Here is a 12,865-nt window from a genome sequence, read left to right as displayed (position 1 = left end):
ATGGAATTTTCGTGGGCACTTCAGCATCAGTCTAATGATCAAAATGGACGAAATCATCCAAACGATCATCATGAAGATGCTAATATTATCAATCAAGTTAACGCTCGTCGTTTACTCAACGTAGCAGGTAATCGAATATTAATGCAAAATTTATGTAACAGAGTGCTATTTTAGGAATTGTTGTAATTACAGATTTTATTTATAGCAAAAACATTATGTAATAGCTAGTATTAAAATTAGATATAAAGGATAAAAGCCCACAGAACAAGTTTAACAATTTTAAGATGTCAAGATATACACATCTTGTGGTTGCTCATTTTATTAATCTTCCTAACTTTTAATTTAGATTTAATTTTTATTTCTAAACGAAAGTAAAATTCGACTGTTGATTATGTTAATTTTAGAAATCATAGAACACAAAACAATAAAGTTACAAAGTCGTAATCATGAAATTTAAAATCGTTTTTTCAAAAATATACGGATTTATTTTTAATGAAAAAAAATAATTCCTAAGATATATATAGTTGAAGTAAAAATGCTAATCGGTGTTTTTCCTTACATCTCAGAAATTGATTTTTTCGTATTTATTCGAAACAGACATTTGTCGTAGAATATCGGAAAATAAGTTATATAAAGAGATAATTTTTTTATTTTTGGAATTGACATTAGAAAATTACAATGATATAGTTATTGAATTTAAAATAATGAATGAAGTCGATGCAACATAGTTGTCGATCCTGATTTATTTATTTTTGAAATTTGGTTTTAAAACGATTTAGTAAATATCCCGTAATCATTTCTTAATTCAAATAAATTAAAAAGCGCCGAATGCAATCGAGACTAGATATTGATATTAATTGATCCTTAAAATATTTTATTATTAATTTTTGAAATTATATTATTGTTTTCAATGCGCATGGCTTGATCGATTAATTCTATAATAAATAAGAAAAATTACTTTTTTCTTTTAAATAAAATTTTTTAGTAGAGGAAGGAAAATTCTGTGATATATTATACATTAATCCTGACTTCATTAATTACATTTGTTCGTTTATGTCATTCTTGCTGATTAAAAATTATTATTTTATTTAATTTTTATATAATAAACATAATTATGTCAAAGTTGTCAAAGGTATGCAGGATAGATATCGATATATTCATGATCATGAACAGTAGTTTAACACCTGTCCACAACTTGTTCGGACCCCTCGAAAACCTCTTAATGGCCGTGAAAAAAAATGCTGCACCCTGCTAATCATTTAGACCTCAGGTGGGACTCCATCGGATTTGCACAGTCCTTACGATATGGCAGCTGCATGAACCCTACGATTAAGGGCTGAAATCGACAACTGGGTTTCGATTAACTTCCTCTGTTTAAACGTTTACGATACGATCGTTACGGTACACGTGTCGCAAGAATAATATGATAATAGTGCATAGATGCGTTAGTATTACTTTCTATCGCTATGTGGATTACAATAGTTATAAACATTTCTGTATTTCTCTATATTTTATTGCGAAGGATGAAAGCCGGTCAATTTTCATAGACAAGTCACTGTCCATGATGCATTTCTATTTGCTTTGCCGGAGAAAGTGGTTGTCAGGCATAGAGGTCGAAAGCCTACATACGTCTTTATACATAAGTCTTTTTACATCATTCGAAACTTGATTGGAATAAGCGCATTTATTACACAAATTGTTTTACCCGGGATTGGAGATTTCAACTAAAATTAACATTCCTACACATTACGCGATGAGAAAAGATGTATATAATTATGTTTAGTGAAAGTAACATTTCTTTATGTTATCAATCGAACTGCAATTAATTCTGATTTACTGTGAATAAAATATTATATAAAGTATTTTGCTATGTTTCATTTTTTTTTAATAATTTTTTATTCATGTGTATCTACTAACATATATAATATACATATATAAATAAAAATAATAAATATTTTAATAGAAATATTTATGTATTAAAAAATTAAAAATTCATGGAAAGAATGTTTTCTTAGAGTTTGCCCTGAAAATACGATCGTGGACAACATTGTATTTCGAAGAATTTTATGTACTAATTTTTTCTCATTCACTAATAAAACTACAATAAAATATAAAATAATAAATATAAAATAATAAATATATTTGATTAATTTTACTAAAGTACATGTTAAAAATCTTTAAAATTTTGTATTGTATCACAGCTACCATATTTCCAGGATAAATTCTAAGAGAAAATTCTTTACAGTTTTTCACAAAATAATACTAATTCTAATTTTTATGTATCAATAATAATTTCGCTAATTTATAACTACGCATATTTGGTGCATATTGGTGTAATGATATTCAGATTTAAACGACATGCTCAGAGAGGCGGTGTTTGGTCGATACCTCGATAAAGGGTTGGCTGGCAACGACTCATCTACCCTCGTAACTTACCCCTCCAACTCTTTCCGTAAACGCCGTAAGCGCCATGCACATCCTAGACTTCATTTGCTTGATTATTTAAAAATGGTAGCTTTTATTGCAATCAATAGCAAAGAAAGATACTTATTGTTAAAAATGAGTAAAAATGCTATAAAATTTTAAGCCAGTTTTTGAAATACTTCGAACTATTGAAAGCATTATCGAAGAGAATGTTGTTGTTCCGGTTATTTTCATTAATTTTCATAATATTGATGTATAATATAATTATTTTTGGTTTATTAATTCGTTATTTATCAAAAATCAAAAACTTGTTGCCCTACGAGATCACTGAAAATCAGAAAATCCATAATTAGCATCTTTACGTGAAAAAAATTTGAAACATCGCGTTTGTTCAACCTGGTCGACTAGTATATGTTGATTTCAATAATTAAGTTATTTTGCCGTATATATTTATCATTTCCCTATAGGCGTACAATATTATTATGTCTAGTATAATGGTACATTTAATATTCTAAAAATATGCTTTAAATATTAAATAATATTGTGCGCTTACATTATTACTTAAATTTTTCACTTTTATAATTTTTATTTTTTAAACTTTCTTCATATAATAAATTTTGTTTTTACAAAATTGTTTCATAATATAAAATAAACTATTACTACTATTTTTATACAATTTCGATAAAATGTAACAATTCGAAATAAGAATGATTCTCCAGCTTTATATTGCGTAACATTAAATATTGATAACGCGACGATCAATAATTGTTCTAATACTGGAAAACTTCGACGAAACGACGCGACGCAATGTTACATCTCGTTATTCACTTGAAAAGTGTCCTTACTCTCGGCTCCCAATGTTCGGCTTAAACGTTTATGAATGTTTGACCGGAAGTAACGTATTACAACGCTTTGCTTGTAGTCTTAAGCGCTTAAGTATATACATGCTTGCGTTTCTACATTTCAAAACAGGTTCAATGTTGATTAGGGAGACCAGTGATTGCTTTAGGATTTTTAGATTTTGCCAAGTTGGTAAGTTTTTTCTTTAGTCTTGCGCAATTTCAATTGTGAGAAAATTGTAAATCTGATAGATCATTTCTTATAACTTTGATTTTAAAAACAGACATTTCCATCGGACGATATACGTGGAATTTAGGAACTGTTGTAAAAAAATTCGGTTGTTCGCGCTACTGTTTTCCCTCGCCCGTTGACGCTTTGTTCATTCAACTGTGTCGTCTTCTAGTCGCAATCATCCGTGAAATTTGTTCGTATCCATTCAATAAATCAACTTTCTCCCTCACTAAAAACTATCAGGGACGGTAACTTACAATATGCCTTACTTGAAATCTCTTTCCCATGTAGATGCATTTCTCACATGAACTCTTGCAACTTATGATGCAACAAATGACGACGACAATCATTTTACGTGTATGTTTGAAATAGGCGCATAGCAACAATTTTGTAAGATTTATAATTATATATTTTATGTTAAACAATATTGTAGAATGAATATATATTATCGAAATGGACATGCTTTCATATTGACTACAAATCTACAATTAGAAACTAGAAATTATAATATTACGTACGTATTTATAACAAAAACAATTTATTGTTATCTTAATGTGAAATTTTTAATCCTTTTTTCAGGACGTGGCGATTTCGTCGGGGGAATAGACAATGAAGCCTTGGATTTTTCGCAATTGGAGGACTTCATCAACAGTGATAGCGAACAACCTGCGACGTGAGTTCGAAGAGTATTAACTTTGCACGTTTATATGATCGTTGTTATTTTCATTTTCATCTTGAACTGATTGTAAAAAAAAAAAAAGAAAATCTACCGATTAGACAAGAAACTTGATCTCGGACGTTGAAGCGTTCAATCTGATGACGAAGTTTTAACCACATTTGGAAGCCATGGTTAACGCCTACAACGCGCGTGTTCGTCACACGTCCGTAATGCGTATCGCCAGCGCGATGATCGCAAAACTTGAATTGTTGTTTGTCAGAATGCTAATGCCAATTTACATTAATAAATCTATTAAAGTCACATTAATGAATCCTTTTAGTCGAACGTGGCGAAACATTGCTCCTCATTCATATGTTACATATCAATATGTCGCATCAAAATTTAGAAACGCTTTTTGATTTATCAACAAATTTGAAGATAATTCTGCAAATTGAAATTATAGATTTACAAAATATTCCAAAAATATATATGTGTAATGCGAACTGCAAAATGCAAAATTTTGCAAAATTCTGCAGACATGACATTTTCGACGCTCATATTGGCGCCTTCTCAAATTATGATAATTAACGAATTCAGATAATACGTTTCTGCCGTCCAACAGCACGAGCACGCGTTTCCTGCGAACGACATGATGTATCAGACTAAATTTCTAAATTGCTCCATCTAGACACTATGCTCCATCTAGATACTATGTATTTTGTCATCATATCATGACGATTATTATAGAAATTGTTACTATTGACAATATTTAAATTTTATTAATTCAAATTGCCTTCTGTGACACATTTTAATAATTTTCTTCGCATATTTACAGCAGTGCATATGAAACGAGCAATTAAAAAAAAGATATATATTTTTCCTGTCTCATTGCCAGTATAAATACACGTGAAATTATTTGTATGAAATGTTTTAGATATTCTGCGTAGTACAAACGAGAAGAGCCTAACAAAAAAGTTCGAGATACAGTTGTCGCGTATAAATTCTCACTCTGTAAAAATTAAACATTTGACTAACTATACTCAATTGAAGAGTAAGAAATTTTTTAAGATCGTAAGAAAGCCAAGCAGCGTTATATATAAATTGCGATAAGTACAGATCATATAATTTAAATTAAAAAAAATTAAAATAAAAAATGTGTTAAGTATACGTGTTAAGTATTACAATAAACGTATGTTAATCAATGAATGTTGATGCAACATGCGCTGACCTTGATAATTGCCACATAGACATATATCGACACGTACGAATTTAAAATTCCATATTGTCTCGAAAATTGTTTTTTAGAGCAATCCTTTTAGCTTTATGTATAATAACATTTCAAATCAGTGATTTTTACATTTTTATACTGATGATGTCTATGGCTATATTTCATTTACAATCAGATCAAGAATTTCAGAATAATCAATTTATTTGATAATAAATAGTTGATTAAATCAATTATTAATTACAGAGTATTTAATTGTGTATATATACATATATATATATATATATATATATATATATATACATATATATCAAATATGTTTATATATTAGCGTAATGGATACTCGTATCGCTACAAAATATCGTTTTATATTATTGTATTGTTGTCATTGTAATTTCTCAAGTGGAAAATAAGAAGTTTAAATAAAAAATAAGAAGTTTAAAGAATAAGAAATTAAAGTTGATGCTTTAAATAAATAATAATAACGCGCGAGCTGATATGGCTGGCTCTCAGCCTCCCATTTGGCTTCGGGCACGAAAACATCTTATTCCAGACCTGATCGCATATTGACGTAATCGCGTACACCAGGAAACGCATCCAGCCATTCTTTATACGCACACAGTCGTACGTACGCATATGTATATTCAGTCCGCAGACAGATATTCAGGCAGATAACAACCGCAGAGGTGTAATGATATAATGACAGAGGCAGACGGAACGGAATTGATGGAATCACAGCGTGCACACTGCGTTAACCCTGCTAATTCGACTTCCAGCACTCGTCTTCCATTAAAAGACTCTCGGGATCATCGCACAACGACCGGATTAACCGAGAAAAAAGATAAAATTTTATTCTTGTCCAAGCGATTCGTATACTATTTATTCAACAATAGTAAATCCTAATTTGTTAGTTTAGTATTTTAAAATATTAAATACTTTTTATGTTTATGTATTTTTTAAATTTTTTCATCTTTTAGGAACAGGTCTTTATCTTAAATTTTTTAATTACTTAATTATTGATTTCCGCATGCTTTTCTCTTTCTCTTTGTTATTTATTACTTATGTGTTTCTGTATGTATTTCGAAGTGTACACGTGTATGCATCGTGATCGATACGCAATAGATATGTTATTTTAAAAAAAAAAACAGTTAGTTAGATAAGCGGAGAAAATTCATAGTAGCGATTCAAATGAATTTATACGCGAAATGATTTTATACGGAATTGTCATTTAAAAAAAGGGATACGCCATGTAGAAATATATATTTATTTTTCAATTCTATAGTTGCATTCATTACGAAATAATATGAAATAACGCACGAGATATCATGGTAAAAACCATATGTAACAAGAGATAATAAATAAAAAAGACAATGATAGGCACAATTTATATTTAAAAGAATCAGAAATTTCCATTCGATTGACGATATAATTACAACAGCTTATGCAATAAGTAGGAACAGGTATTTTACATGATTTTTTTAACGTGATTGTTGGAGATTGTGGATTGTTATCGAACGTTCCTGGTTACCGTATTTTAATCAAGAATTCGTGGAAAATTCATAGATGATTGCATAGCAGATTGCTGCCGCGAATCTTTCTTCGATAAAAACTACATAATAGAATCGGTACCATTAATTAAACTCTCACGAATTCTGCGAGTTGAGAAAACTCAATGCGAGATGCAGCGCGAAGCATCATTTACCGCTGTACACTACCGAACTGTGATTCAGGCGATAACGATATCTCGTGTTTTGCAAATTCAATGTGCAGTCGCGGTCTCGGCATGCATAGCTCTTGAAAGATCAATAAAAAAGATGTTGACGTAGCATACATACCGACTTCTATCAAAATGTTTTCTGCATCTTTATACACATATCAGGTATCTCTAAATAGTCTAAATATATAGCAAATAGTACGACTCTAGAAATAATGAAACAAAAAAAAGGTAAAATAGGAGCTAAGCTGGATGAAAAATTCATTCTATGTTTAGATATTTCGCGGACACCCTTGCCCACAACGAAAATGGAGGTGGAACGATACCCCACGGTGGCCGAATCGAGGCACCTACGTCGCAGCCGGTCGCCCAACAGCAACCACCGCGCCTACCTTCGCCGCAGATGACGCAGGCTCATCCAGTTTCGATAGCGTGTGCTTCCGGTACCACGACGGTACCCAATAATGGCTACAAAGATCCGCAGGCGTATGTTCACCCGTAAGTTGAACTCCGAAAAATAAAACTGACAATAAAACAACTGTGGTTTCGTCACGTTTATGGGAGCTAAATTAATATCTATGTTTATTCACAAAAATCGACATGAGTCTCTATCTTCCTGTATATCACGAAATGAGGAATAAAATTCGATGAAATTACACCAGTTCCACAATTCTATTATAGTTTTTAAATATTATAGTTTTTAAATAATAAAGATTTTAGATTACACTGGATTAAACGTGACTTCTGTAGAGTTTTTCTGTACAGAAAAACGACATATCTCTTGTAGCGATTTAATGATTCGATGAAAATCTGGACCATCGCTTTCCAGACACGCGCTACCGGAAAGTCCACCGGATAGCGGAAGTGAGCCACCGTACTCACCGCCGGGACATAATGACACTCAACATGTACATTCGCCACGTGAGTATAAATACGCTTGCATAAGAACATTTACGAGACAATTATAAAAAATCTACAGTTGCCTATAATTATAGATCAAAAAGCAGCTCTGCAAGAGATACTTTTACATCATCAGAATAATCAGTATCCTCCTAACTTGCTACCACCTTCTCCGAGAACATTGCCTGCGACGGCAACGGATCCTCTATTGTTAACACCGGTTCTGACATCCCATCTTACATCGGGAACGTCGAATCTTCCTACGCAAGCCCAGATAGGACCTCCTTTGGTGCCTTTATCGCATGAACATAGTCCGTCTGGCATTAACACGTTATACTCCCCTTTGCAATCGATCCCAAAGAAGAGGAAACTCAGTCAAGATGGCCTTATCCACGTCAAACAGGTGCTTGCATTTTATTCGTAATTTTGATTGTTTCTTTTTTTTTAATTTGGATTATTAGTTGCAATTGTTATTTTTCAGGAACCCGAACTGGGTACTGTAGAACACAGTTGCAGCAGCAGTAGCGCAGTGTTGGATAACGATGAAGTCGCTGATAGCAATTACATCGATGCAAGTTATCAGTGTATTCGGTTCCATCCTTTCCAGCAAACATCTTGGCACGTTCTTTGCGATCATAATCTCAAAGAGTTGCCGGTACCACATTATAGAGTGGATGCCGATAAAGGATTTAATTTTAGCAATTCGGACGATGCTTTTGTTTGTCAGAAGAAGAATCATTTTCAGGTATTGCAGAATTAAAAATATAATTTTTCTGAATCTAAATATATCAATATGTTAGGCGTGGGAAAAAGTTCGTGGCGTTTTTTTAATGCCATCTAACGGGAAAAACGCCACGAACTTTTTCCCATACCTAATATGTGTGTGTGTTATCAAAATTATATATAAATTTTTATTTTTAAATAACAATCTTTGCAATTGTTATATTTTTAGATAACATGCCACGCGCAACTTCAAGGGGAAGCCGTATTTGTAAGGACTGGTGAAGGTCTAAAAAAAATAAGCGGTTTTCAACTACATTTCTATGGAGTTAAAGTGGAATCTCCATCACAAACGATTAGAGTCGAACAAAGTCAAAGTGATAGAAGCAAGAAACCATTCCATCCTGTAACGTGAGTTTATATATCGATGCTATGTATAAATCAATAATATAATTAAATACAGTTGGATTATGCTGTAGATTGCATTACAGAGTTGAATTAGGCGGCGAACGTGTTACAAAAGTGACGGTTGGTCGCTTGCACTTTAGCGAAACTACGAGCAATAATATGCGTAAGAAGGGAAAACCAAATCCGGATCAAAGGTATTTCCATTTGGTTGTTGGATTACATGCTCATACTGCAGATCAAGCCAGTTATCAAGTAGTGGCTCACGCATCGGAACGTATAATTGTTAGAGTATGTAAAATCAATGATGGAATTGTTCCATATAGAACCGAAATTAATTGTCATACGTTGCATTATAGGCGAGTAACCCAGGACAATTTGAATCAGAAGGCACTGGTGTGGGTGCTGAAGGTGGGTGGCAGAGAGGAGCAGCTCCGGATAGTGTATATCATGCTGGCAGAGTTGGAATTAATACGGATAGACCGGATGAAGCTCTCGTTGTACATGGCAACATGAAAGTACGCGACTTCCTTATTTACGCATAATTACATATTTATTGTCACTGAGAGTGAAATTAGATATAATGTTAAGTAATTTAGTTGCGTAATAATACATCATTAAATGTAATATATCACATAGGTAACCGGTCATATCGTTCAACCTAGCGACGTGAGAGCGAAACAGAGTGTTCAAGAAGTGGATACGCGCGAACAATTACGAAACGTACAACAATTACGCGTTGTTCGTTATCGATACGCTCCAGAATTCGCACAACATTCAGGTCTGGATATTAAACAGGAAGATACCGGTGTCATAGCGCAAGAAGTTCAGCAAATTCTACCGGAAGCGGTGTTGCCGGCAGGTGATATAGTCCTGCCAAATGGTCAGAGAATTGAAAATTTCTTAGTAGTAAATAAGGAGAGAATATTTATGGAGAACGTTGGTGCTGTCAAGGAATTATGCAAGGTAAAAATCGTTTGTCAGTCTCTCATACAGTTATATAAGATATTTTATTTTTTACCTAATTATATAATCGATTTATTACAGGTGACAGACAGTTTAGAAACGAGAATAGATCAATTAGAAAGAATAAATAAACGATTAGCGAAATTGAAAAGAGGTGATAGTCTAAAGAGTTCTATCAGCACAGTATCTAGTATATCAGGCAATAAATATTCATCATCTATCAATAATAAATCATCTTTGCACGGAAAGACAAAAAGGCTCGAAAGGGAGGAAGAACTTCTCTGCAGTAATAAATTTATTCAAATTATTATTGTTATACTTATTCTCATCATGGCATTTTGGTAATTATTTCTCTAGCTTTACTTTAATTTTAATCTGATTTCGTTTTTTCTCGAACATTTAATTAATTGACACTATTATTTTCAGTCTTGTTGCAATGGCAACATTATATTTCTTAGAATATCAAAAACGTAGTACCGTTGAATGGTCTGCCATGGCAAGCAATGGAATGTTGGCTATTGGCCCGGCTCATCCACCGACAATGTCTACCACTTCTAATTATGATCATCGATATAATTCGTTATTACATAGTACATTATCCCCCTTCTATACTAAGCAAGGATCATATACAAGAGAATTAGATGGAGGATTATCTATCAAAAGTAATTCTCTTACCACACCTCCTCCGCACACAAAACAACAATTATACTCTCAGGAAATAACATGGTATCCGATGAGCCATCCAGGTCCTCAACCTAAACATGAAAAAAATAAGTCAGTAAAATATTAATTTTTTAAATAATGTTATTACGAAAGAAAACATTTTGTTATACATAGATTTATTAAAAATATTATACTAATAATATATTGTAGCGAATTCCCGGGAAATTGGCTTAGTAGAAATGGTGCAGGTGCTGTTCCAAGCAATGTGGATGAAAACGATCAAGGCTCAGATATAGATTCTTCATCTGTTAATAAAGGTCCAATTCCTTTAGGAAGACCTGAAGAGTGTCCCGCACATTTTACTGAACTCGAAAGTCCATGTCAGGTACTCAAGAACTTATCAATACTATTCACTTAAATGTTACTGATGTGTATATATCTGTATGTACATACTTATAGATACACAATCTATAATATTTATTACAAAATGTTTATATTTTAGGTATATTGTTGCACAGCTGAGATTCATCAGTTAGAAGATCCCCAGCCTGATCATCCACCAGAAAAAAAATCCATTTGTAAGTCTACCTGTTTTGTTAAGTTCATTAAAATATAATGCTGATGAATCATTTATGTTTTATACTTATGTTTTATTACATTTATGTTTTATAATTCAAAATGTAGTATTGTATGAGCTTTATTTGATTATTTTTAGCAGATCATTTGGAACAGCCATTAAGTATGCCACATGAAGAGAAACGAAAATTAAGTAAGAGTTTCCAAAATGGTATTAGTCCATCTGATCCTAGTACTCAAACTCTTGTGAAAGAGGTACAAATTCTTTTCTTAAATTATTATTACATTGGATAGATCATAACAAAAAAAGATAAATTAAATATATTTGTGTATCTTACAGACAAATTATAAGTATTTACATAAACGAACAAGACGAGAAACTGGTGGTGGAGATTGGGGAGAAGTCGCTAGCAATGCCGCAGGATCATTACCACCAGAACCTAGACCACAATTATTCGTAGTAGCAAAAAATTTTAACACGTCTTTGGATCAAAGATATTGCTCTCCATCGTCACCAGATGCACCCAACAATATTAGTTGCATTGTACCTTTATCGAAACATATGCCAGATACGCATTTAACATTACATTTTGTGTAAGGCACGCATGTGTGTACACTTTATGTATATTTAATTTTGATAGTATATTAATCGTTTTTTTTTATAGCGGTATGCCGTGGTATTGGCAAATTGTACAGCAGTGTCCCTTTTCATCAAACTCTGGTATAGACGAAACAATGATATGTGGTTGGAGCTATACTATGCAGCAACAATCTCAGTATATCGAAAGTAACAATCAACCGGGTGATCAATCCTTTCCTCTTGATGTCGCTCATTACCTTAGGAAAACTTTAAAGTTTCGAATACCTACAATGCAACCTCAAGAGGTAATTATTTTATTATGAAGATTAATAATTTATGATATATATTTTACAAAATATTTACAATAGTAAATATTTTGTAAAATGTAGTAGAATGAAGACATTACAATATATTTGAAATTCTTAATGCATTTAACATCGGATAACATAATCTAATCATATTATTTTATTACAGAATATTTGCAAGAGTAAACATGATGTCGATTATTTGGAATTTACATTGCATTTTTATCGAGACTGCGAAGAACAATGAATATTCTCTCCTTGTACAGCACACTCTTTAAGAAACTTATACGTTTTTAGATATCCAACAAAAGTTAGATTTCTCTCTTCTATATGAAACCTTTGTGCCTTTGTAATCTGTCCTCTGCTTTTCATAGTTTACTCTTGTATTTTATATATCATATTGTATTGCAGTACATAGTATATTATTTACTAATAAATTAAACATAAAATATACATAATTTTCATTTACAGTTAACGTAACACATGTCATTGTGTAGGAAATTTCTCTAGATAGTGAACAAATCGTACATACATACATATACAAATATACATATATAATATGTATATGCGCGAACACACACACACACACACACACACACACACACGCACACACACACACACACACACACACACACACACACACACACACACACACACA

At 32.3% G+C, this 12,865-nt stretch overlaps 1 protein-coding gene across 1 annotated transcript; it reads left to right on the top strand.

Moving 5' to 3' along the window:
* On the top strand, positions 1-12,660 carry LOC105627748 (myelin regulatory factor-like protein). Its single transcript, XM_012209031.1, has 18 exons — positions 1-127; positions 4,075-4,168; positions 7,369-7,590; positions 7,922-8,013; positions 8,088-8,395; positions 8,474-8,737; positions 8,945-9,123; positions 9,192-9,408; positions 9,477-9,635; positions 9,757-10,083; positions 10,165-10,424; positions 10,510-10,857; positions 10,957-11,131; positions 11,249-11,324; positions 11,462-11,577; positions 11,663-11,916; positions 11,988-12,207; positions 12,377-12,660. The coding sequence occupies exons 1-18, from the start codon at positions 1-3 to the stop codon at positions 12,452-12,454; spliced, it is 3,516 nt and encodes a 1,171-aa protein (XP_012064421.1). The 3' UTR covers positions 12,455-12,660.
* The last annotated feature ends 205 nt before the right edge of the window (positions 12,661-12,865 follow it).

This window comes from Atta cephalotes (genome assembly GCF_000143395.1).
Source record: "Atta cephalotes unplaced genomic scaffold scaffold00001, whole genome shotgun sequence".
In the NCBI taxonomy this organism is placed as follows: domain Eukaryota; kingdom Metazoa; phylum Arthropoda; class Insecta; order Hymenoptera; family Formicidae; genus Atta; species Atta cephalotes.
The sequence above is the reverse complement of the archived record's forward strand: the minus strand, read 5'-3'. Positions and strand labels throughout refer to the sequence as shown.

Excerpts from the sequence above, each read along its gene's own strand:
- LOC105627748 (XM_012209031.1), top strand. The coding sequence starts at position 1 with ATGGAATTTTCGTGGGCACTTCAGCATCAGTCTAATGATCAAAATGGA. Across the intron at positions 9,124-9,191 it reads AAACCATTCCATCCTGTAAC|ATTGCATTACAGAGTTGAAT; the intron begins GTGAGTTTATAT and ends ATTATGCTGTAG. Across the intron at positions 12,208-12,376 it reads CTACAATGCAACCTCAAGAG|AATATTTGCAAGAGTAAACA; the intron begins GTAATTATTTTA and ends ATTTTATTACAG.